At 43.6% G+C, this 27,669-nt stretch overlaps 1 protein-coding gene across 2 annotated transcripts in view; it reads right to left on the minus strand.

The window, feature by feature from the left end:
- Window positions 1–3,495: 3,495 nt before the first annotated feature.
- Window positions 3,496–27,669, minus strand: part of LOC139570461 (integrin beta-3-like) — a 33,605-nt gene continuing 9,431 nt past the window's right edge. For both annotated transcript variants that reach the window (XM_071392347.1, XM_071392349.1), the window contains 11 exons: window positions 23,585–23,747; window positions 23,206–23,367; window positions 22,880–22,975; window positions 22,634–22,723; window positions 19,397–19,531; window positions 14,576–15,035; window positions 11,782–12,004; window positions 11,395–11,495; window positions 10,814–10,933; window positions 6,280–6,446; window positions 3,496–5,163 (listed from right to left, as the gene is read on the minus strand). In XM_071392347.1, coding sequence (XP_071248448.1) covers window positions 5,092–5,163; window positions 6,280–6,446; window positions 10,814–10,933; window positions 11,395–11,495; window positions 11,782–12,004; window positions 14,576–15,035; window positions 19,397–19,531; window positions 22,634–22,723; window positions 22,880–22,975; window positions 23,206–23,367; window positions 23,585–23,747 — 1,789 coding nt within the window. In that variant the 3' untranslated portion in view covers window positions 3,496–5,091. The remainder of the gene's footprint in view (window positions 5,164–6,279; window positions 6,447–10,813; window positions 10,934–11,394; window positions 11,496–11,781; window positions 12,005–14,575; window positions 15,036–19,396; window positions 19,532–22,633; window positions 22,724–22,879; window positions 22,976–23,205; window positions 23,368–23,584; window positions 23,748–27,669) is intronic.

The raw sequence follows: 27,669 nt of genomic DNA on the forward strand, positions 1-27,669 counted from the left end.
ATTCCTCGAATTCCCTTTCTACAAACAACCCACTCAATCTCTACACCAGATTTGATTAATTTCAACCACTTTGTTTGAACTGTACAATCAAATCGGCTGTAAGCAACAACGGTAATAAGGTCAAGAAAACGACATTGACAATGTATATATCATTCCAAAACTCAACCCAGTTGATAAATGTAGAATAACGTTGCATTCATATATTGCTACATTGTTTTTCATAAGTACTCGTCCATACTGAAAGGATCAACGCAGGAGATGAGAAGCAGGTACAGTTAGTGAAGGTTTAATAACTGACGACACTAAACAGAACAGGAACGGCGTCTGGACAGGTACACATAAAAACAATTAATACGGACACAGGGAACACCACCGAGGAACGAAGGAGTCCAGGTGAGTCCAATGAGCGCTGCTGCGCGTAATGATGTGACAGGTGCGTGTAAAGACGGGTAGCCTGGCGCCCTCGAGCGGCAGGGAGAGGGAGCGGGAGCAGGCATGACATATATATGATATTGGCTATTATCGGGAGCTACCCGGAACTTATCCCAGTCTGCGTGATCAAAACAATCTTGATGTATGGATTCCGATTGTTCAGACCAGTGTTGAATAGTCCTCAGCATGGGTACTTCCTGTTTGAGTTTCTGCATATATGAAGGGAGGAGCAAAATGGAGTCGTGGATCAGATTTGCCAAAAGGAGGGCGGGGGAGGGCCTTGTTTGCATCCCGGAAGTTGGAATAACAATGGTTCGAGTGTTTTTCCAGCGCAAGTACTACAGTCAATATGCTGATAGAATTTAGGTAGCCTTTTCCTCAAATTTGCTTTGGTAAAATCCCCAGCTACAATAAAATGCAGCCTCAGGATATATGGTTTCCAGTTTGCATAAAGTCCAGTGAAGTTCCTTGAGGGCCGTCGTGGTTTTGGCTTGAGGGGGAATATATGCTGCTGTGACAATAATCGAAGAGAATTCTAATGGTATTCTAGGTCGGGTGAACAAAAGGACTTGAGTTCCTGTATGTTATTACAATTACAGCATGAGTCGTTAATCATGAAACATATACCCCCGCCCTTCTTCTTCCCTATGAGATGTTTGTTCCTGTCAGCGAGATGAACTGAGAATCCAAACCATTAAGAAGGAAAGAAATTCCACAAATTAACTTTTAACAAGGCACACCTGTTTATTGAAATGCATTCCAGGTGACTACTTCATGAAGCTGGTTGAGAGAATGCCAAGAGTGTGCAAAGCTGTCATCAAGGCAAAGGGTGGCAAATTTGAAGAATCTAAAATATATTTTGATTTGTTTCACACTTTTTTTGGTTACTACATGATTGCATATGTGTTATTTCATAGTTTTGATGTCTTCACTATTATTCTACAATGTAGAAAATATAAAAAATATAGAAAACCCCTTGAATGAGTAGGTGTGTCCAAACTTTTGACTGGTACTGTATATATATATTTCCTGATCTTTCTTATATCTCCTAGATATACAGACACTTAAAAAGCTTGTTCCTTATGATTTATTTTTTTACTGTCTTTTTTTGTGCCATTTATGAATGTGTTATTCAATGCGTTTCTATGGGCTATGGTAGTATAAGGCCAAATTAATATTTTATCAAATTACTTTATTTTATTTTTGGGGAGGATACCTAAAGGGGTCCTAAAATTCAAAATCAAATAGCCAAATGATCCATATTATGACCATCTTAAAACAATTCAATATGTCAGCTTTAAAATGCCCTCCCCTTGGGAACAGGAGTAGAGAAACAACATGTATTTCTTTCATCATGCTTGAGAAAATACGAATGCAAGTGTAATGTGTTATATTTGAAACTGTTATGCAAGCAGAAACTATTTCACCCACATAAAGTATGCACCCAAGATGAACCGAAGTCTTATCAGAAACGTGTTTCATCGTTTTCTCTGCTTTTAATTTCCTAAAAACTGGTCAAGCTGATGACATTTGGACATTTTGCACAGGGCCAATCTTTCCACTGTTTTGGAGTCATTCTCCCCAGTCCCTAAACGAAACGGACAACTTTACCGGTGTAAATTAGATTAGACCTACTAAAGCATTAATTCTATCAATGTAAGACATTATTCTGGTGAGCACTACTTTATTTAGTCTTCTGGGGCAACAAGTTATGACAGAAGGGAAGCCGCATGTATCTAACTTTAGTTGAAAAACAAATGTCCTACCAAATATCATCACACAACACCCATGATATGCGAAACTGATTCTGCGCAGACCACGAAAAACAAAAGGAAACGGGATAAGATGTTTACATGCCACAGTATCCCGTAGAAAAATCTGCATATCTCAGGCATTTTATCCCGGTTTCTGATAACCGGGATACACGCCTTTTATTGTAAACGGGGTATTATGTTTATGTGTAAACTCAAAAACAGAATACTTGAGTAGGCCTATCCCGAATAATAATGGGATATTGTTGTGCATGTAAATGTGGTCACTAACTAATTACATCGATTCCAGGGGTTGGGACTGAGTACATCACTAATTCCAGGGTTTGGGGTGGTCATCCGTCATTGCAATTATCTGTCGTGCACGACGTGTCTACCAAAAGGCCTGCAATTTGCATACAGGCCAGAAGAGGGAAGCATTGTTCAACACAATATGAATAATATGCTAAACAAACTGGCCCTTGGCCTCCTCACTTTGGCTCCTGAAACAGAAGCCCAAAGAGGAGGAAAGGTTCTTTGACAAGCCCCTCTCACAAGTAAAAAATATTGAGGGGTTTATTTAACCAAAACTGCTAACCCACTTTCAGGGGTGAACAAGACAACAGTCTTCACACACTGCAAGAAACCATAGTCAACCTAATATACTACTTCTAATATATTAATTTAGTTTTACTCTGTAAACACTATTTTGTTGAGTATTCCAATCATGCACTCTCCATAGCGCAATATGAAAGTTGTTATTAACTTTAAAACCCAGTAGCCAATCATTTTGCATGCAGTGTTCTGGTATATTTAACTTTACAACAATTACATACTTAAGCAATAATGACCGAGGGGATGTGGTATATGGCCAATATACCACAGCTAAGGGCGGTTCTTCCGCATGATGCAACACTGGCTACAGCCCTTAACCATATACCACAAACCCCCGAGGTGCCTTATTGCTATTATAAACTAGTTATAAATGTAATTAGAACAGTAAAAATAAATGTTTTGTCACACTCGTGGTATATGGTCTAATATTTTACCTTTATTTAACTAGGCAAGTCAGTTAAGAACAAATTCTTATTTTCAATGATGGCCTAGGAACAGTGGGTTAACTGCCTTGTTCAGGGGCAGAACGACAGATCTGCCCCAGCTGTACCTTGTCAGCTCGGGGATTTAATCTTGCAACCTTGTGGTTACTAGTCCAACACTCTAACCACTAGGCTACGCTGCCGCCCCAGCTTTCAGCCAATCAGCATTCGAGGGCTCGAACCACCCAGTGTATAATAAGAAATAGATATCAGACAAATTCAGTATCCATTATTTATTCATTTAAATGCTTCCCTTGCAAAAGTGGATATGAAAAACAATGTAAAATAATTACTTCTTTTTTTTTTTTTACAACGCAGACCCTGTGAATTTGATATGGAATGATGTCATCATAGTAAGAGTAAGAGCGTACTCTGTGCTTCCTTCCTTTTCTGGTAATGGGGATGTTTTGAGCAAATAAAAACAGTGTCCGGAGTCAGGGAAATCTTGGCTGGAGGTCCAGTTAAAGTTAAGTCTTACAGATGATTGACAGCTTAACTGACCCATAATCAACAAGGGCAGTTGATTAAAGTAAACAAGTGCAACAATATATACAGTGAACAAATATCTTAATAACACGTCACATTTATGAATACAAGACACTGATTATGATGCTTCCACCAAAGGAGTAAATGTTTTCATGTGATTGATAGATGATTTGTGGTGTTGTGTCTGAAGAATGGTATAGCTGAACATTATATTGACAATAACTGGGAATGTAAGAAGACAGTGCTGGTTTCACATACAAACAAAGACTCCACACCTCTTTACCAATAGATAATTTCAGAGTTGGAGTCCTGATCTAGGATCAGATTCCCCATATCCATGTAATCTTATTCATTATGATCTGATCCTAGATCAGCAGTCCTACTCTAATACGCTATGGATATCGGGCAATGTGCGGTACATAGAATCATAATATACACCAAAGCTGACGTAAAAACATTTAAGCATAATTTTTTGGCATATCTGAGAGATATGTTGCAAGTCAATGTCAACAGCTGAAGGAAACTGTTGATCTGTGAAATGAGAATGCGAGAGAACCCAAAGGCGTTTTTCTGTTTTAGCAAAGTGACAGATCGCTAAACCACATGTCTCAGAAATGTTATTTGGACAATGTGCTTATCATGCCAGACTCTTACAAACAGGAAATTCACATAAGCTGATGAGTAAGCGATGTCATGCGTATGCTATGAGTATCATTATCAGTCAATCAATCAAATGTATTTATAAAGCCCTTCTTACATCAGCCGTTGTCACAAAGTGCTATACAGGAACCCAGCCTAAAACCCCAAACAGCAAGCAATGCAGATGTAGAAGCACAGTGGCTAGGAAAAGCTCCTTAGAAAGGCAGGAACCTAGGAAGAAACCAAGAGAGGAACCAGGCTCTGAGGGGTGGCTAGTCCTCTTCTATTCTATTTGTCCTTCGCTTTTCCTCTGTCACTAAAGAAAGTAATGTGCCTTACTTGAGTCACGTCTACTGTCGTACATTTATCTCTCAATGTAGCCTACTTTACTTTCATTAATGGACAGCCTAAGTTATATTTATGGATTTTGATAGAACTTGATGGTAGTTAATGTTGAAATGGCTCCGAAAAACATATTTGGTATCGTTTAAATACATATGTACAACAAACCACTACACAAATATTACATCTTCGTCTTGTGACAGTAGAGTCAGCACATGAAATCGTAACATTCCAGAGGAAAGTGAAAGAATCCAATGGGACGCAGTTATTTTAATGATCCTTCAAATGATGCAGTCATTTCAGTGATTCTTCAAATGATGCAGTCATTTCAGTGATCCTGGTTTCCATCAGTCCTTGTTGCCTCTGTATGTGATGTTTGTGAAGGTTGAGGTGGCTCCTTTGTACAGGGGGTTATGGCCCTACAATTCAAAACAGAGAGTTTCAGAATGAATGTTATGGGGTCAACTACAATTAAGCTCAAGTCAATTCAGTTGATGAACTGAAATTTATTTCAGGAATTTATTAACGTGCATTAGAGTTCAAGATCCACCCATTCCTGAATTGACTTGAACGTGGGTCGTAAGTTGAACGTGGGCCTCAATTCAGGAGCTCTATGACGAGTTCTGAACAGTAGCCTTACTTCAGACACATGGTACACCTACCACTCCTGTGGCTCACATGCTGCCCGGCACTCGAGTTACAACAAATTGAGCACATTTAAGCAAGGAGGATTATGGGAGATCTGGCATCCCATGCGCAGGATTAGGGACTCCAGATGAGGTCAGGACGGGACGTCTGATGGGAAGAGTGTGTGTGTGTGAGGCAGCCCCTGCCACTGCCTGTAAAAGCTAAGTAGCGTTAGCTAATTTCAGTGCCAACCAAGCCACCCCTGGGGAGTGGAGGCTGCCTTTCATTTCTGTATAGGGAGGAACATTGCAGCAAAAAAAATCATAAAAAGCATAATGAGAGAGAGAGAGTAGGAGAGAGAGAGTGAGAGAGAGACCCGACCTATGCTTCCAACCAAACAATAGAAGTTTCAACAACACAAATGAACAAATATGTATGATATTCTTGCCTTCTTTAATACATTGCCTTGTATGGTAGGGGAGCAGTAGACACCATGGTATACCTGATAGTTCATAGCCTTGCACTGTGACACCTTCAAATTCAAAATTAAGTATAGAAAGCTGGCTGATTAATTGAATCCCACATCCGATGAATCTACTTGTGTTCTAAATGGAAGATTGTGCCCAGTTGAATGGTTGCAGCTCCCCAGGACTGGCGTTGTTGGACACCCATGGGCTATGGGTTGGTTTCAGCCTAGCAAGCCAAGAGTGTGTGTGTGCACAATATTGTGTGTGCATGTGCCCTCTTTTTTTTCTTTCTTTTCATTTAACCTTTATTTAACTAAGCAAGTCAGTTAAGTACAAATTCTTATTTACAATGACGGCCTACTCCGGCCAAACCCGGACGACGCTGGGCCAATTGTGCGCCGCCCTATGGGACTTACGGCCGGATGTGATGCAGCCTCTTACCGTATCCCACTTGGCGCGAGCACGCTCCTCCTCGAACTTGGCGAACTCACGGCGGTCATGAATGGTGACCAGCAGCTTCCAGATGAGCAGGCCGACCAGACCCAGAACCAAGATGGCCCCGGCTACGGACAGCAGCACCACCAGGATGTCTGGACCCTTAGGGCAGTCTGGGGGAAGAGGGGCAACCAAGGGATGTACATTTTATTTATCCTTTATTCAGGTGAAATCCACCCCACTATGAGACTCGAAATTGAGTTCAGGTGCATCCTGTTTCCATTGATCATCCTTGAGATGTTTCTACAACTTGATTGGAGTCAACCTGTGGTAAATTCAATTGATTTGACATGATTTGGAAAGGCATACACCTGTCTATGTAACAGTACAAATTTAGTCCGTCCCCTCGCACCGACCCGGGCGCGAACCAGGGACTCTCTGCACATATCAACAACAGTCACCCACGAAGCATCGTTACCCATCGCTCCACAAAAGCCGCGGCCCTTGCAGAGCAAGGGGAACCACTACTTCAAGGTCTCAAAGCGAGTGACGTCACCGATTGAAAGGCTATTAGCTCGCACCACTGCTAACTAGATAGCCATTTCACATCCGTTACACTCACCCCCCTTTCGACCTCCTCCTTTTCCGCAGCAACCAGTGATCCGAGTCAACAGCATCAATGTAACAGTTTAACTTTAGTCCGTCCCCTCGCGCGAACCAGGGACCCTCTGCACACATCAACAACAGTCACCCACGAAGCATCGTTACCCATCGCTCCACAAAAGCCGTGGCCCTTGCAGTGCAAGGGGAACCACTACTTCAAGGTCTCAGAGCAAGTGACGTCACCGATTGAAAGGCTATTAGCACGCACCACCGCTAACTAGATAGCCATTTCACATCTGTTACATCTATATAAAGGTCCAACAGTTGACAGTGCACGTTAGAGCAAAAAGCAAGCCATGAGGTCGAAGGAATGGTCCGTAGAACTCTGAGACATTGTGTCGAGGCACTGATATGGGGAAGGGTACCCAAAAAATTCCTGCAGCATTTAATGTCCCCAAGAACACAGTGGCCTCCATCATTCTTAAATGGAAGAAGTTTGGAACCACCAAGACTCTCCCTAGAGCTGGCCGCCCGGCCAAACTGAGCCATTGGGGGAGAAGGGCCTTGGTCAGGGAGGTTACCAAGAACCCGATGGTCACTCTGACAGAGTTCCTTTGTGGAGATGGGAGAACCTTCCAGAAGGACAACCATCTCTGCAGCACTCCACCAATCAGGCCGTTATGGTAGAGTGGCCAGAAGGAAGCTATTCTTCAGTAAAAGGCACATGACAGCCCGCTTAGAGTTAGCCAAAAGTCACCTAAAGGACTCTGACCATGAGAAACAAGATTCTCTGGTCTGATGAAACCAAAAATTGAACTCTTTGGCCTGAATTCCAAGTATCATGCCTGGAGGAAACCTGCCACCATCCCTATGGTGAAGCATGGTGGTGCCAGCATCATGCTGTGGGGATGTTTTTCAGCAACAGGGACTGGGAGACTAGTGAGGATCGAGGGAAAGATGAATGGAGCAAAGTACAGAAAGATCCTTTATGAAAACCTGCTCCAGAGCACTCAGACCTCAGACTGGGGCGAAGGTTCATCTTCCAACAGGACAACGACCCTAAGAACACAGCTAAGACAATGCAGGAGTGGCTTCGTGACAAGTCTCTGAATGTCCATGAGTGGCCCAGCCAGAGCCCGGACTTGAACCCGATCGAACATCTCTGGAGAAACCTGAAAATAGCTGCGACGCTCCCCATCCAACCTGACAGAGCTTGAGAGGATCTGCAGAGTTGAATGGGAGAAACCCCCCAAATACAAGTGTGCCAAGTTTATAGCGTCATACCCAAGAAGACCTGAGGCTGTATTCGCTGCTAAAGGTTCTTCAACATAGTAAATATTTCTATAAATGTGATATTTCCATTTTTTTTTCTTTATAAATGTGCAAACATTTCTAAAAACCTGTTTTTGCCTTATCATTATTGGGTATTGTATGTAGATTGATGAAAAAAACTATTTATTCAATTTTAGAATAAGGCTGTAACGTAACAAAATGTGGAAAAAGTTAAGGGATCTGAATACTTTCCGAATGCACCGTATATCCTTCAAACACCAGCTTCTCAGGCATTATCACTTAAATAATGCACGGTCTAATTCAATGGCTGTGAAGTTCATTCTTACATGTTCTTTGTTTGAGCTGCTTTTTTTACAGGTCGAACTCAAAGTTGAATCGAAAACATTATGGGCATTGTTGAATTATATTTTCATAACAGTAAACTAGGATTTATGGTTTGGTTAGCTAAACTAGCAAGTCTGTTTGTTTGGTTACCAAGGCAACTACTGTAGCGATCTAGTAAACTTGCAAGTTAGCTACTTCAGTGGATGTTGAACACATTTCTACCGGCAACTGAACACATTTCTAGCAGTAAATGTGTTAAATTATACCCGGGGATAATCAACTCGTGGCTCTATGCGTTCTCTGGAAAATAATGCAACTCCGTGGAAGGTTAGTGCCACTACGCTAGCGCCTCGTGGAACACACCTTCCACGTCGTGCATGATTTTCCATAGAACGCATAGCCCCTCCTTGATTATCCCTTACATAGCGAAACGGCTGGTGATGAACATGAGGAAGGGATGACCTATACCAGATGAGTTATACCTACTCTCCCTCATTCTGGTCTCTCGTTTGGGTCCATCCGTGTGTGTGTCTGTGCGTTTGTTTGTGGGTGTGTGTGTGCGCGCGCGTTTGTTGCGCAACATTCCCGAGGAAGCAGGCATGGGTGTACTTTTACAGCTACATCAAAGCAACTTCTTTGCTCCCACCTTTCCGATTTCCCTCCCCTCTATGCATCATTCTTCTCATTCTATACCTCCCTTGCTCTAACTCAATTTCCTGTCGCTCTACCTCTCCTACTCACTTCTCTTATCTCACTGCTCTATCCATCATCCCATCTTCATGGTCTAATAAGATGAGCCTGGACATTGTTAGGATATGATTATAGGATATGATTTTAAATATTGGACATAGTTACACTGGTTAAAAGTTATTTTTTTGTTGTGCCGCGTCACGACTTAAAGAAGTAAGTCTTACCCCATTCTAGCATTTCAAGTGTCTTTGTATGGCTTTGAATGGGTGATATGATCCCCGACTCCTCATCAGAATACATTTTGATTCCACAAGTTGGTTTTATTTAGCCTGGTCTCAGATCTGTCTGTGCTGTATAGTCAACTCCTACACTATTGACATAGGCGTTGCTACACAGCCCAAGCAGATCTGGGACCAGGCTCGGGTTTCATTTGTGTCTGTTTATAAAACGTATGAGTCTGTACCGATTGTGTATGGGATGATGTTTCAGATTGTAAACACGCCTTGTTTATGGCAATATATACCGTATGAGTATACAATCTTAGAAAAAAAGGGTTCCAAAAGGGTTCTTCAGCTGTCCCCATAGGAGAACCCTTTATGGTTACAGGTCGAACTCTTTTGGCTTCCATGTAGAACCCTCTGGGGAAAGGGTTCTACATGGAACCCAATAGGGTTCTATCTGGAACCAAAAGGGTTCTACCGGTAACAAAAAAGGGTTCTTCAAAGGGTTCTCCTATGGAGACAGCTATGGAACCCTTTTAGGTTCTAGATAGCACCTTTTTGAGTGTACACATAGAAAGTGAAGGATATAGTAATTTTGTGCTAACCAAAGGTTTGTTTATTCTACCTCTGCTTATGTGAGTTGGACTTCAGGAATTCCAGTTCTGGCAGGCCCTACACATCAACTAAACCTAAAACAACCCAAAATACTTTTGACGACTATTTGAGGCAGGTTCAACATGGCTGTTTCTGTTTAGTGTTTTCCATTTTGCTCTCTCTCTCTCTCTCTTTCTCTCTCTCCTACCACTACCCCCCCCCCTCTCTCTCTCTCTTTGTCTCTCTCTCCCCCTCCCTCCCTCCCCCCCACCACTACCCCCCACCCCCCACCCCACTTCTCTATCCCTCATCCCTCCTTCCTCCCCAGAGGATTGTGAAGCGTCAGCGAGTTCCTCGGGAGCCGGGTGCTTGTTTACGAGCGTCTTTTTATAAGGTAGGGTCCACACGTGGGTCCACTAAAAGCAGGCCCAGGGACAGGCTTTCTCTGCGGGCTCTGGCTGTTAACAGCTTTTTGCAACCGACGACTCTTTCAACATGGCCGCTTAACAAGCAGATGGATGGATGGGGATGGATGGCGATGGATGGGGGTAGGTGGGATCAAAAGGGAGCACTGATTCAACACGAGGCTCCAAAGAGAGTGGGCCTGGATGTGTTGGTTTGTGGTTGTAGTGTCTTGTGGTGACTTTTACATTTGGTAAATAAAATAATACATAAAAAACATTCGTTTTTTAGTTCAAACACACTTCTACTAAAATCTGAAGTTTAGCATTTTGGAAAAAAACATTTTGCATTTTGTGAGCACAAAAGATGTCCTCAAATATGTGTGTGTGCATGTGTGTGTGTATGATTCTTACCAGGCTCTTTGACCACAAATAGGATGGACTTGCCACTGGCGTCCTCATAATACTGGAAGCGCTCCACACAGTCATCCTCATCCTTATAGGTGCAGTTCACAGCATTTTTATCATGGAACTCTGGGAGGCAGAGAGAAGGAGTAGGGAATCATCTTGATACAATGTCAGCCATCTTGACTGTAAATAGTGTCATGCTAGTGACAATCTCAAGACAGCGTCATGATGTTCATTTGGGTATTCGTGTTGGATATTCAACAGAGGTGGTTTGAAGCGTGTTTTTTAGTCAATGATTTGGTGTCTTATTTGCCTAAATGGACAACCATTTGGCTTTGTTGGTCACATATGCTGTGAACTGTGTGGACTAGCCGGTCATTTGTACTCCAAACTTCGACCTGGCACAGTCAGAGGAGGATGGGCCCCACCTCTGAGTCTGGTTCCACTCATGGTTTCTTCCTTCTAGGGAGTTTTGCCTTACTACTGTGCTGCTGCTTGCTTTGGGGGTCAAGGTTGGGTTACTGTAAAGTACTTTGTGAATGTAGGGATATTTAAATCAAATTGGATTTGAAATGGATTTGTCTTACCAAGGTCGTCCACTAGCTGAATCTCGTCTCTGCAGATGCGGGTGCAGGTGTTGTCATCAAACAGCTTCCCTCGCTTGAAATGTTTACATTCCACACACTCTCTGTACCAGTCCGCACACACACACACACACACACACACACACACACACACACACACACACACACACACACACACACACACACACACACACACACACACACACACACACACACACGCGTCAGCATCTATTACTCACGTTCTTCTCAACACGAGGCAATTACATTATTACAATTATTCAATGACTCAACTGTCTGTGAGTCAGTTTAGTCTGAGTTGAACTGTACAGTACTTTTTCTTAGGTACAACACTGTAGACCTTTTCTTTGTGTGTGTGGATACCACACTCACTTCTTCATGGTGCAGGCATCGGGGCAGGTGGGGCACTTGTCGCACGTGGCCCCGTAGGCCCCCGGCTGGGTGCACTCGCAGGCCCCGCACACACACTGGCCCCGGCCACTACACAGCAGGCCAAGGCTGGACATACAGGTGTCAGTACGGCGGGAGCAGTTACAGTTCTCCCCCTGCCAGTCCGAGTCACACTGGCAGAACCCACAGTCACAGGTGCCGTGGCCTGGGGAGGAGAGAGCGAGAGGGAAGGAAAGAAGGAAGTAAGGAAGAGGGGAGGAGGATAGAGAGGATGCAGAAATATGGGTGATGGGGGTGAGGGAAGAATAGAGGGAAGAGAAGAAGAAGAGGGTATAGCAAAGACAGGAAGGTGAGAGAGGAGAGTGGAGAAAGGTGAGTAGGGTTGAGGGAGAAGGAAGGGTGGAAAGTTGAGAGGGGCGGAGAAAGTCAAAACATGGGTAATCGTTCAGGTGACTATAGTCTCAAATGTATTCTTCCTATAATATATTTACAGAAGTTTATAATATTTCTGTGCACTTTTTGATCAATCCCAGTGGATGTGACATTAGAGATTGGTACGAATGAACACTATTTCTGAACCATGTTGAATACAGTCATTTCATCAACAATCTATTTGCATTTCCAATCTCTTGACAACATATTTGATAAATCATTGATTACATAAGGAGATTTGCCATACATTCCACACACATTGTCTATTTTCCAAATGGCACCCTATTCCCTATATAGTGCACTACTTTTCATCAGAGCCCTATGGGCCCCGGTCAAAAGTGGGCACTGGTCAAAAGTAGTGCACTCAATAGGGAATAGGGTACCATTTTGTACGAAGTTCATTGAACCCTATAAAGCATACTTGGGTGTTATCAAAAATCGCTCATCCACCCTAAATCCGTCAGGGGAAAAAAGGGATTGGAATGGTGAGGAATTCCAGGAATTTTAAGTCAAATACTGGGAAGTAGCAAGTCCTGTTTCTGTAATAGTTGGAGCGCTGGAAGTGGAACTAATTCCATTGTTGTATCTCTAGAACATAAAATATGGTGTGTCAGCGGTGTCTGGGTGCTTTTTTAGCCTGTGTGTGCATGCGTGTGTGTGCGCGTGCATGTATATGTGTGTGTTTTTTTGGACCCAGTGCCAGTAAGACAGTTACAGTGCAGAACATACATCTGCTGTTGTTGGTTTATCACCACAAACCAGACTCCAGATAAACGATAGGACAGGAAAACAATGGGAGCAAGTGAGTGAACCGCCTGGATAACAAAATGACTTGTCAAAAACAAACATTAAGGAAACCACAAGCCTTCCAACCACCACTCTCCTGTCATTATGCCATTCTCTAACTGCTTCTCTCTAAAACTATGTTATGTGGGCATTGTTTCCCACTCTGAACAATACATAACACACACACACACACACACATCAACTGCATTTCCAGCTCGTTACCTCAGGCCCCTTTTACCAGACCAGGTTTATTTTTAGCTCTATGACAGCATCAGCCAATGACAAAGCAGAGAGGTATTTTCTCAATCATCATTGCACTTTGGGGAATAGAGCAAATAAGGTTGTGAGAATTGGATTGGAGAGGGTGAATGTACAACTAAGCAGGCAGGGTACATGTCTTGCAGTGATGATGATGGTTATGAGGGGATACAGGAATATGGGATACAAGCTAGTGACATAGTGCTTGTGAGTGGATTTCAGTGGATGTAACGCTTTGAATTAAGAGTTATCAGAGCACTAAGTGAATAGATTTACAGTACCCAAAATCCAGCATTACAGAAGGCCTTAATCCACTATTTGACAGGGGCACAGATAATGTAGGCTTTACATGTGTTCCCTGTGTTCAGCAGCCTTGTTGCCTTACCTCACAAGGCACCCACTCTGGCATCGCTTACAGTTAATGACCTCTAGCATTAGAGCGAAACTCTAAGGATGGTCATACACTAGAAATTTGCTTTCGTTGAACCACCCAAACTTGAGCTCAAATTCACACCACACTAACTACTTACTGTAAGAACTACTGTTAACACATTATTTAAAGCTTACTTAAACTTGTGGTGCAGTTATAATGTATACATAAGCATGTAAGACCCCCTGATTAGCCTTATTAGCTAAAACGCAACCCACACTAACTACTTTCACACAAACAATAAACCTTTAACTACTTGTTCTTTCTCCGTGACATATGCAAAGTCGGAGCTTGGCAGGCACTTGTTCTATCATTACCTCAGTAGCTCAGCTCAAACACAAACACACCAGTCGAACGCATGTCTTAGCCCACACAGCCGCAGCTCACAGCACAGAGCCACATGTTTGTTGTGAATGGAGCTAGCCCTTAGCCCTGGGCAGAACAGGGGCAGACAGAGAGAGAGCGTGAGAGAGAGAGAGTCTGGCTGGCTGTTATTGTTGGTAATTCCTCCCATATGAGGTCTTCAGTAAGGTGAGGATTGAGGATGGCTAGTACTGGCCTGGAAAAAGCTCACAGATTTTCCCCCAGAAACTCTGACAGAAACAACTGAATTTGTTTTGAGAAGTTAATCTTGGGGGGGAAAAAGTGTTACAGAAGTTGTCTAAAGGTAATTATTAAAGGTCAGATTGTGATGAAAGATTGTAGGCCACAAACACTGAAATACCTATACATTTATAGAACTTGCCAGAAATTAATTTCCCAGCTAACTTAAATGTAAACACGTGGCCAGACCACACCAGCAACAAGTCTGGGCTGTAGTTATAGGCACTAAGCACTTTGAAAACCCTCCCTCCCTCCCTCTCCTCTCACCTGAGCACAGCTCGCCCTTGTAACGCAGGCAGTTGAAGTCATCGCACTCGCACAACTTGCCCCACACCTTGCCAAAGTCGCTGCTGTGGCACACGCATTGCCCGCACACGCAGTCGCCCCTCCCAGTGCACACCGCTGCCCCAGGACCCCCTGCACCCCCAATGCCCACGGTGGAGGGGACACTACACCGGTCCTGTTCCGTGGTGCTGTAGTCACCCTCGGCACACTCGCACCGCGGCCCCAGTCGCCCCGGGTCACACAGGCAGATGCCACACTCGTAGGTGCCGTTGCCATTGTTACAGACAGGGCTGAGTGGCTCGGCGTGGGCCTGGCACTTGCACTCGCACTCGAAGGTGACAGTGACGGTCAGAGAGTCCTTGAAGCCCACAGGCTTGATGACGAACGTCTTGCGCTTGTCCTTGGGGCAGCCGCGCGCCCGCGCCTCCACGCTGAAGGAGACCTGGGTGGAGGAGTAGAAGGGTGGAGGTGTGGAGGTAGAAGAGGTTAGTGCAGTGAGTAGATGGGTAGCACACAGGAGGAATGTGTAATGTGAATATGTGGTTCTAGAGAAGGGGATGTAGGTCAGTAAAGTGTGTGTCTTGGGCAGGGTTTTGGTAGGTTACTTTCTAAATGTAATCAGTTACTAGTTACCTGTCCAAAATTGTAATCAGTAACATAACTTTTGGATTAACCAAACGCAGTAGCGTAATCTGATTACATTCAGTTACTTTTAGATTACTTTCCCCTTAAGAGGCATTAGAAGAAGTAAAAAATTTATGTTATCAATTGAACCACATCTATTGCAGGATAAATCCATTTTTAAGTTTACATAGCTGGCCATATATGGATGCTAAATTTGGAAATATGGAAGTATAGATTAGCCAAATTGTTTTACCTGAGCATAACCCCAAAACTAAGGATTTGTGTATTCAGCCCTACTCTGTTGTTTATAATTTTGTTGTCATGGAGGACAGATTAGGCTCATTGATTCGAGTTGAAAAATAAATGCTGTGCTCATGGAATGGCATGCTTTGAGCACTACTGAAAGTGCTATTTACATGTGAAAGATGAATGCCATATGCTACATTTGCAATAGGCCTGTTGTTTACCTTTTTGTTGGTGACACTTTGATATCTTGATAATATGCAGCTGTTTAAAGGGCAAATCCACAGATGAAACGATAACAAAACGGACACCCCACCTCTGTTTTGATAAATGCTGAGGGATGGGTCTGGAGAAATGTAACCACTCTCAGATTAATAGATAGAGCTATGGATGGAAGGACTGACCATCCATGATATTAAAATGATTGTTTTAACCATGTTATGAGGCTATACAGAGTTTGTTTACATTTACAATGTTTACAAACATTGGAGAAAAACAAGCTTAAATTTTGGGTTCTTATGGAGTGTGACAGTTGAACTAAAATCATGAGGCATTTCTAAGTTATATTCTTCAAGAATCAATGGATATATATATATATATATATATAGTTGAAGTCAGAAGTTTACATACACTTTGGTTGGAGTCATTAAAACTAGTTTTTCAACCACTCCACAAATGTCTTGTTAACAAACTGTAGTTTGGCAAGTCGGTTAGGAGATCTACTTTGTGCATGACACAAGTCATTTTTCCAACAATTGTTTACAGACAGATTATTTCACTTATAATTCACTGTATCACAATTCCAGTGGGTCAGAAGTTTACATACACTACGTTGACTGTGCCTTTAAACAGCTTGGAAAATTCCAGAAAATTATGTCATGACTTTAGAAGCTTCTGATAGGCTAATTGACATAATTTGAGGCAATTGGAAGTGTACCTGTGGATGTATTTCAAGGCCTACCTTCAAACTCAGTGCCTCTTTGCTTGACATCATGGGAAAATCAAAAAATATCAGCCAATACCTCAGAAAAAAATTGTAGACCTCCACAAGTCTGGTTCATCCTTGGGAGCAATTTCCAAATGCCTGAAGGTACCACGTTCATCTGTACAAACAATAGTACGCAAGTATAAACACTATGGGACCACGGAGCCATCATACCGCTCAGGAAGGAGACGCGTTCAGTCTCCTAGAGATGAACGTACTTTGGTGCGAAAAGTGCAAATCAATCCCAGAACAACAGTGAAGGACCTTGTGAAGATGCTGGAGGAAACATTTACAAAAGTATCTATATCCACAGTAAAACGAGTCCTATATCGACATAACCTGAAAGGCCGCTCAGCAAGGAAGAAGCCACTGTTCCAAAACCGGCATCAAAAATCCAGACTACGGTTTACAACTGCACATGGGGACAAAGATCGTACTTTTTGGAGAAATGTCCTCTGGTCTGATGAAACAAAAATAGAACTGTTTGGCCATAATGACCATCGTTATGTTTGGAGGAAAAAGGGGGAGGCTTGCAAGCTGCAGAACACCATCCCAACCGTGAAGCACGGGGGTGGCAGCATCATGTTGTGGGGGTGCTTTGCTGCAGGAGGGACTGGTGCACTTCACAAAATAGATGGCATCATGAGGTAGGAAAATAATGTGGATATATTTAAGCAACATCTCAAGACATCAGTCAGGAAGTTAAAGCTTGGTCGCAAATGGGTCTTCCAAATGGACAATGACCCCAAGCATACTTCCAAAGTTGTGGCAAAATGGCTTAAGGACAACAAAGTCAAGGTATTGGAGTGGCCATCACAAAACCCTGACCTCAATCCTATAGAACATTTGTGGGCAGAACTGAAAAAGCATGTGCGAGCAAGGAGGCCTACAAACCTGACTGAGTTACATCAGCTCTGTCAGGAAGAATGAGACAAAATTCACCCAACTTATTGTGGGAAGCTTGTGGAAGGTTACCCGAAATGTTTGACCCAAATTAAACAATTTAAAGGCAATGCTACCAAATACTAATTGAGTGTATGTAAACTTCTGACCCACTGGGAATGTGATGAAAGAAATAAAAGCTGAAATAAATAATTCTCTCTACTATTATTCTGACATTTCTTAAAATAAAGTGGTGATCCTAACTGACCTAAAACAGGGAATTTTTACTAGGATTAAATGTCAGTAATTGTGAAAAACTGAGTTTAAATGTATTTGGCTAAGGTGTATGTAAACTTCCGACTTCAACTGTATGTACAAAAATGGATGTCACAACTACAGATTGCCCCTTTAAGTGTGCGAGTTTGAGCATGTGTCTGTTAGGCCTATGGATGTCATTTGTTTGTCAGCATGAATTAGATTGAGCAATAAAAGCCACAATTTTATTCCATAGGCTGGGTTCCGCACTGTGCATCTGTTGCAAGAGTGTATTTTTCACTGGCTGTCCACTGGTTTCAAAAACAATGATTGATAGGCAGCTTAAACTTCTTGAAATCAACCACTATTGGGTTCAAATACACATTTAGATTTGTGAACAGCCATTCACAACAACCACAATCCGTAAGGGGCAAATAGCTAAATGAGAGAGCAGCAGTGGGATTCACACCAATTTGCAATGTAGATAACAATAATAAGTGATATCCGTATCGCCGTAGACTACACCACTGCTGTCATCCTTACCTCCAAGCGTTTATTCAAGTTGGAAGATCTTTGGAAGCCGTCAGCAGTCGTACCATTGGAAGACATAGCTTGGACTGTAGCCTACAAAAGCCTATTCCTGCTCTTCGCCCGCGATTGATCAAACCCATTGGGTGTGTCACTATAGTGGTCTCTGACTTGTTTGAGGAAAACAGAGAAGTGTCAAACCTCCTTTCTGAATTTAAAAGTAATCCTCAAAGTAATCATCTAGTTTTTCAAAAGTATCTGTAATCTGTTTACAATATTTTTGCTGGTAACGTAACGGATTACAGTTACCGTTTTTTTGTAATCCCTTACATGTTACGGATTACATGTCATTCGTTACTGCCCAACCCTGGTCTTGGGTGTGTGTCTATGAGGGTGTCTATGAGTATATGAGCAGTGTGTACACACACATTTCTTTTTTCAGATGTTTTCTGTGTGCATATGACTGATCCCCTCCACATGCGAGTGTGCGTGTGTGACTGTTCCAAGCTAGACAGTTGGACATGGATCATGAGGCTGGCACGAGTGAGTCAGAGCACTGGGGAAATGTACAGGAAACGGGCTGGTGCCGGGCCCAGACACACACAGACACACACACACACCAGTTAGTAACACACCCATCAAAAGAAAAGGCGAAAGAGAGCAACGTACCCCCTCCCTCATAATAGGAATAAACAAATAAAACAAGTAGAGAGAATAGAAGTGGGAAGGAAGCAAGCTCCCTGGAGGAGCGCATGCAGATCCAAAATGACCTCTCAAGAAAATGAAATAATAAGAAGGATGGAGTGATACAAGAGAGTATAGAGGTCCTTGACCCTGTTTGAATTCTTAAAAAATACACCCTTCCTTCGTCCCTTCCTTGAAGTAATCGTTGATCTGACATGACTAGATAGGTGAAAGTGTTTTAATGGTACCCTTCCTAATCTATCAATTTGGGTTAGATCAGTGAATACTTCAAGGAAGGGAGGAAGGAAATGTGTATTTTTTTAAGTATTCAAACAGGGTAGCCATGGGCAGGAGAGAGAGAAAGAGGAAGAGAGAGAGAGAGAGACTGGCTGTTATTGCTGGTAATTTCTCCCATATAAGGTCGTCAGTAAAGTGGGGATTGAGGATGGCTTAAAAAAACAACATCATTTGTTAAGGGCCCCGGTGAGTACCATGTCTCCTATTTGAAGTCGAGAGCAGGAGTGTATAGGCTAGGGATGACCTCTCAGGAAAATGAGAAAAAATAAGGAAAGATGAAGTGATCGGAGAAAAAGCCCTCTTACCGTGTCTCCTATTTTGAGTCCAGAGCAGGACTTTATGCCAGGGATGACCTCTCCATTGAGACAGGTGGCGTTGAAGGAGAGAGACAGCTCCTCAGGAACCCCCTGTGTCTCCATGTCAATCACTGAGCGGATTTTCTGTCCACAGAATTACACACAGATGAAACAAGCCATAAAACACACACATGAAAGATAAAACACTAATATATCTTCATTGGATAAGAATTCATCCCCATGAGTCAATACATGTTAGAATCACCTTTGCAGCTATTATAGCTGTGAGTCTTTCTGGGTAAGACTCTAAGAGCTTTCCACACCTGGATTTTGCAACATTTGCCCATTATTATTTTCAAAATTCTTCAAGCTCTGTCAAATTGGTTGTTGATCATTGCTAGACAACCATTGTCATGTCTTGCCATAGATTTTCAAGCAGATTTAAGTCAACACTGTAACTTGGCCAGCCGGGAAGATTCACTGTCTTCTTGGTAAGCGACTCCAGTGTAGATTTGACCTTGCGTTTTAGGTTATTGTCCTGCTGAAAGGTGAATTAATCTCCCAGTGTCTGATGGAAAGCAGACTGAACCAGGTTTTCTTCTAGGATGTTGCCTCTGCTTAGCTCCTTTCCATTTAATTTTTCTCCTGAAAAACTCTCCAGTCCTTAACGATTATACCAACACCACTAGGGTCGCTAAAGGGTCTTGTGCCACTAGGGTCACTAGGGTCGCCCATAGAAACGCGTACAAGGCCCTCCCTCGTCCTCCCTTCGGCAAATCTGACCATGACTCCATTCTCCTGCATACTGTTTACAAACAAAAGCTCAAACAGGAAGTACCACTGATTCGCGGACAAAGCAGACTCGAGTCTACCATTTTTTTTTTGCTAGTACAGACTGGGATATGTTCCAGGATTCATCTGATAATTTGTTCTTAACTGACTTGCCTAGTTAAATAAAGGTTAAATAAAAAAACATTGAAAAAATAACATTGAGGAGTTTACCACAACAGTCACGGGTTTCATCAATAACTGCATAGACGATGTCATCCCCACAGTGACTATAAGAACGTGTTCCAACCAAAAACCATGGACTACAGGCAACACCCACTGTGGGCTAAAGGCTAGAGCTATCCACTTACACTAAACAGGACACTGACATGGACGCATACAAGAAATCCGACAACGATCTCCGACGTGACATCAAACATGCAAAAGGACAATATAGGAGGAAGGTGGAAACCTATTACACCGGCTACGATGCTCACCGCATGTGGCAGGGCTTGCAGACGATAACGGATTATGAAGGGAAACCCAGCCATGAGCTGACCAGCGATGCAGAACTCCCAAACCTGCCATCCAGGACCTCTATATCAGGCGGTGTCAGAGGAAGGCCCGACAAAAGACTTAAGCCACCCAAGCCATAAACTGTTCACTCTGCTACTGTCCGGTAAACAGTACCGGAGCATCAGTGCTCGGAACAACAGGCTCCAAGACAGCGTCTACCCCCAAGCCATAAGACCGCTAAATAGCCAGACTGCTAAATAGTCAACAGTCAATGAATGGTACCCAAACTATCTGCACTGACCCTACACACACTCACTAGGCATTATATACATACCATATATACATAGACACTCACTCACTCACACACACACTACACTGTCACTCCCACACAAATCCCTCACACATTCCAACACGACATACACACACACACACGCACGCACACACACACACACACACACACATACCGACACAACACAAACAAACATGCACACACACTCATAATTTGCTGCTGCTACTCTGTTCTTTATTTTATTATCTATCCAGATGCGCAGCCACTTTACCCTGCCTTTATGTACATATCTACCTCAGGTACCTCTGCACATTGATCTGGTACTGGTATATAGCTGGTACTATATATAGCTCCATTCTTGTGTATTCTATTTTATTCCTCTTGTGTTGGTTACTATTTTAAAATGTTGTTATTATTTTTTTAACTCTGCATCATTGGGAAAGGTTCGTAAGCAAGCATTTCACTGTAAAGTCTATACCAGTTGTATTCAGCGCATGTGATAAATAACATTTGATTTGATTCTGATTTGATAGCATGATGCAGCCAACACTATGCTTGAAAATATGGAGAGTGGTACTCAGTAATGTGTTGTATTAGATTTTCCCCAAAACATAAAATGTTGTATTCAGGACAAAAAGTTAATTGCTTTGCCACATTTTTTTGCAGTATTACTTTAGTGCCTTGCTGGAAACAGAATGCATGTTTTGGAATATTTGTTTTCTGTACAGGCTTCCTTCTTTTCACTCTGTCAATTAGGTTAGTATTGGTAACTACAAGGTTGCTGATCCATTCTCAGTTTTCTCCTATCACAGCCATTAAACTCTAGAACTGTGTTAAAGTCACCATTGGCCTCATGGTGAAGTCCCTGAGCGGTTTCCTTAATCTCCAGCAACTGAGTTAGGAAGGACACCTGTATCTGTGATTTGGTGTATTGATACACCATCCAAAGTGTAATTAATACTTTCACCATGCTCAAAGGGATATTCAATGCCTGCTTTTTTTAACCATCTACCAATAGGTGCCCTTCTTTGTGAGGCATTGGAAAACCTCCCTGGTCTTTGTGATTGAATCTGTGTTTAAAATTCACTGCTTGACTGAGGGACCTTACAGATAATTGTATGTGTGGGGTACAGAGATGAGGCAGTCATTACAAAATCATGTTAAACACTATTATTGCGCACAGAGTGAGGCCATGCAACTTATGATGTGACTCGTTAAGCACATTTTTTACTGAACTTATTTAGGCTGGCCATAACAAAGGAGTTGAATCCTTATTGACTCAAGACATTTCAGCTTTTTATTTTTTATTAATTTGTAAAAATGTTTAAAAACATAATTCCATTTCACATTATGGGGTATTGTGTGTAGGCCATTGACATTTTTTTATTTATTTCAGGCTGTAACACAACAAAATGTGGAAAAAGTCAAGGGGTGTGAATACTTTCTGAAGGCGCTATAGATATAAACACACACGGACTCATGCACGCACCTACCCACATGCAGACACAAACAGACACACACACACACACACACAGACAGACACACACATACACACACACACACACACACACACACACACACACACACACACACACACACACACACACACACACACACACACACACACACACACACACACACACACACACACACACACACACAGGTCCACTCACCGCATAGGCATTTAATATGAGCTGGATGACATTGCCTGAGTCATTGGACAGGGTGCCCACAGTGGTCCCAGGAATCAGCTCACTGTAGTTCTGTCAAACAAAGAAATCATTCAATACATTTGAATTCCATTGTAAGTCAAAACATGTGAACGTGAAAATTGGTGCAAGCTTTCCAAAGACACTGTAAATCAAATGTAATTGGTTGATTGATTGGTTGGTTGGGTGGCTCAATTAATTGTTACTGACCTGGTAGAGGGGCACCACGAGACTGGTGACGGCAAAGATGAGGTTGATGTTGTTCTCTGACATCTTCTCTGTGATCAGAGCCAGTGACGGGTAGTCCTGGAAGAGGAAGAGCAGAGTGAGGAGTTTCAAACACATGAGCACACACACGCACGCACGCACACACGCACGCACACGCACACACACACACACACACACACACACACACACACACACACACACACACACACACACACACACACACACACACACACACACACACACACACACGAACACATACACACGAACACATACACACAAGCGACACATGACCCGCCCACCCGACTGACCATGATAGTAGACATGCTGTACATGTTCTCTGAGTTGAGGTGGCACTTCCCGTCATTGGGCTGCACAATACCCGCCAGGCGCCCATCAAGCGCCACGTGGGTCTTGGCATCGGTGGTGAAGATCAGGAGGTGAGAGGCACCCTGACGCCAACCGATCTTCTCCTGAGGTTGACCAACAGAGGATGGGTGAGTGAACAAAAATGGTAGAAAGATAAAGAGTAAGACACTGTGTGTGTGTGTGTGTGTGTGTGTGTGTGTGTGTGTGTGTGTGTGTGTGTGTGTGTGTGTGTGTGTGTGTGTGTGTGTGTGTGTGTGTGTGTGTGTGTGTGTGTGTGTGTGTGTGTGTGTGTGTGTGTGTGTGACGTTACACTGGCCTCACATTACACACGGCAGCCTGTATAATGGCGTCAAAGCCTCCCTCGGGGGCATCTCTGTTCCTGGACACGATTTGTTTCTTCACCTCCTCAGTGAAGCGGCCCACCTCCTCAGTCAGAGACAGCACATGCTTGTAGCCAAACTGGGGCAGGCAGGTGGTGTTGATCCTGCCAATCAATGAATTCATTAAATAATCCATCAGTGAATCAATTAATGAATCAATCCATCCATACATCCATTCACCCCACTGTTCTATTTATACAAAGAGGGAAAAATGGTTTACATTTACATCCGTGGAGGCTCCTCAGAGGATGAAAGGGAGGACCATCCTCAGTGAATGTCATACATTTTTTTAAGTGAAATATTAAACAGTTATCCTTTTTAGATAAAACTATATTAAGTATATTCATGTCACTAAATAATTGAGTAAAACACACTGTTTTGCAATGAAGGTCTACAGCAGCCTCAACAGAACTCTGTAGGGTAGTACCATGGTGTAGACGGAGGACAGCTAGCTTCCGTCCTCCTCTGGGTACAAAACCTAGGAGGTTCATGGTTCTCACCCCCTTCCATACACTTACACAGTAATTATGACAACTTCCGGAGGACGTCCTCCAACCTATCAAAGCTCTTGCATCATGAACTGACATGTTGTCCACCCAATCAAAGAATTAGAGAATGAATTTAGTACTGAAAGCATAAGCTACAGCTAGCTAGTTGTAACGATGTGCAGTGAGAGTAGGAAGCAAGTTTAGGGAGTAAGTGTTTTAATAAATAAACACAACATAATACAAAATAAGAAACACGAACAACGCACAGACATGACACAGGAACAGAAACAATAACGCCTGGGGAAGGAACCAAAGGGAGTGACATATATAGGGAAGATAATCAGGGATGTGAGGGAGTCCAGGTGAGTCTGATGAAGTGTAGGTGCGCATAATGATGGTGACCCGGTGTGCGCCATAACAAGCAGCCTAGTGACATAGAGGCCTGAGAGGGAGCACAGGTGACAGTACCCCCTCACCGACGCGCGGCTCCTGCCGCAGGACGCCGACCAAAATGACGATCCCGGGGATCAGGAGCGGACCGGTCACCTCTTCTGAGGCGCGGGAAACCTGTCAGTCTGGCTGAGACGCGGGAGCATGGCGACCTAGAGCGCCGGAGAGAGAGCATACGTGACGGTACCCCCTCCCCGGCGCGTTCGGCTCCAGCTGGAGGACGCCAACCAAATGGACGATCCCGGAGATCAGGAGCAGACCAGTCACCCCTAGTGATACGCGGGAACCTGTCGCTGGCTGGTGTGCGGGAACCTGACAGACCGGCTGAGGCAGGAGAGCCTGGCGATCCGGCTGAGGCATGAGAGCCTGACGAGCCGGTGGAAGCAGGGGAGCCTGGCGATCCAGTGAAGGTATGAAAGCCCGACGAGCCAGCTGAGGCAGCGGATTCTGGCAATCCAGCTGAGGTATGAGAGTCGGACAAGCCGGCGGAGGCAGGGGAGCCTGGCGATCTGTCTGAGGCATGAGAGCCTGTAGCAGCTCCCAAACACGACGTCATTCCCACCGAAAAAACTCCCTGATGCTTCCCTTAGGTAAGGCGTTATTCTGTAATGATGTGCGCTGAGAGTCGGGAAGCAAGTTCAGGGAGTGAGTGTTTTAATAAATAAACACAACATAATACAAAATAAGAAAGACAAACAATGCACAGACATGACACAGGAACAGAAACAATCTTTTATTTTTTATTTTATTTCACCTTTATTTAACCAGGTAGGCCAGTTGAGAACAAGTTCTCATTTACAACTGCGACCTGGCCAAGATAAAGCAAAGCAGTGCGACAAAAACAAACGTGCAGTCAATAACACAACAGAAAATCTGTATACAGTGTGTGCAAATGAAGTAAGGAGGTAAGGCAATAAATAGGCCATAGTGGCAAAGTAATTACAATTTAGCAATTAACACTGGAGTGATAGGATGTGTAAGTAGAAATACTGGTTTGCAAAAGAGCAGAGAAAAACAAAAAACAAATATGGGGATGATGTAGGTAGGTGGTTGGATGGGCTTTTTACAGATGGGCTGTGTACAGCTGCAGCGATCGGTAAGCTGCTCTGACAGCCGATGCTTGAAGTTAGTGAGGGAGATATAAGTCTCCAACTTCAGTGATTTTTGCAATTCGTTCCAGTCATTGGCAGCAGAGAACTGGAAGGAAAGGCGGCCAAAGGAAGTGTTGGCTTTGGGGATGACCAGTGAAATATACCTGCTGGAGCGTGTGCTACTGGTGGGTGTTGCTATGGTGACCAGTGAGCTGAGATAAGGCGGAAGGAGAGTTTACCTAGAAAATACTTATAGATGACCTGGAGCCAGTGGGTTTGGCGACTAATATTTGGCGACGACCAGCCAATGAGAGCATACAGGTCGCAATGATGGGTAGTTTATGGGGCTTTGGTGACAAAATGGATGGCACTGTGATAGACTGCATCCGATTTGCTGAGTAGAGTGTTGGAGGCTATTTTGTAAATGACATCGCTGAAGTCAAGGACTGGCAGGATAGTCAGTTTTACGAGGGTACGTTTGGCAGCATGAGTGAAGGAGGCTTTGTTGCAAAATAGGAAGCCGATTATCGATTTAACTTTGGATTGGAGATGCTTAATGTGAGTCTGAAAGGAGAGTTTACAGTCTAGCCAGACATCTAGGTATTTGTAGTTGTCCACATATTCTAAGTCAGAACCGTCCAGAATAGTGATGCTAGGCGGGCGGGCGAGTGCTGGCAGTGATCAGTTGAAGAGCATGCATTTAGTTTTACTGGCAATTAAGAGCAGTTGGAGGCCACGGAAGGAGTGTTGTATGGCATTGAAGCTCGTTTGGAGGTTTGTTAACACAGTGTCCAAAGAAGGGCCAGATGTATACAGAATGGTGTCGTCTGTGTAGAGGTGGATCAACGAATCACCAGCAGAATCACCAGCAGCAAGAGCGACATCATTGATATATACAGAGAAAAGAGTCTGCCCAGAGATTGAACCCTGTGGCACCCCCATAGAGACTGCCAGAGGTCCGGACAACAGGCCCTCCAATTTGACACACTGAACTCTATCTGAGAAGTAGTTAGTGAACCAGGCGAGGCAGTTATTAGAGAAACCAAGGCTGTTGAGTCTGCCGATAAGAATATGGTGATTGACAGAGTCAAAAGCCTTGGCCATGTCGATGAAGACGGCTGCACAGTACTGTTTTTTATCGATGGTGGTTATGATATCGTTTAGGACCTTGAAGGTGGCTGAGATGCACCCGTGACCAGCTCGGAAATCGGATTGCATAGCGGAGAAGGTACGGTGGGATTCGAGATGGCCGGTGATCTGTTTGTTCACTTGGCTTTTGAAGACTTTAGAAAGGCAGGGCAGGATGGATATAGGTCTGTAACAGTTTGGGTCTAGAGTGTCTCCCCCTTTGAAGAGGGGAATGACCGCGGCCACTTTCCAATCTTTAGGAATCTCAGACGATACGAAAGAGAAGTTGAACAGACTAGTAATAGGGGTTGCGACAATGGCGGCGGATAACTTTAGGAAGAGAGGGTCCAGATTGTCTTGCCCAGCTGATTTGTAGGGATCCAGATTCTGCAGCTCTTTCAGGACATCAGCCGTCTGGATTTGGGTGAAGGAGAAGCAGGGGGGGGGGGGGGGTTGGGCCAGTTGCTGCCGGGGGTGCAGAGCGTGTTGCCCGGGGTTGGGGTAGCCAGGTGGAAAGCATGGCCAGCCGTAGAGAAATGCTTACTGAAATTCTCGATTATCGTGGATTTATCGGTGGTGACAGTGTTTCCTAGCCTCAGTGCAGTGCGGTGCAGTGCAGTGCGCCACATGATGTTTTTGTGCTGGTCAGGGGCAGTCAGGTTGGGAGTGTACCAAGGGCTATATATGTCCTTAGTTCTAAATTTTTTGAAAGGGGCATGCTTATTTAAGATGGTGAGTAAGGCACTTTTGAAGAACAACCAGGCATCCTCTACCGACGGGATGAGGTCAATATCCTTCCAGGATACCCAGACCAGGTCGATTAGAAAGGCCTGCTCGCAGAAGTGTTAAGGGAGCGTTTGACAGTGATG

Source organism: Salvelinus alpinus, chromosome 3 (assembly GCF_045679555.1).
Source record: "Salvelinus alpinus chromosome 3, SLU_Salpinus.1, whole genome shotgun sequence".
Classification (NCBI taxonomy): Eukaryota; Metazoa; Chordata; class Actinopteri; order Salmoniformes; family Salmonidae; genus Salvelinus; species Salvelinus alpinus.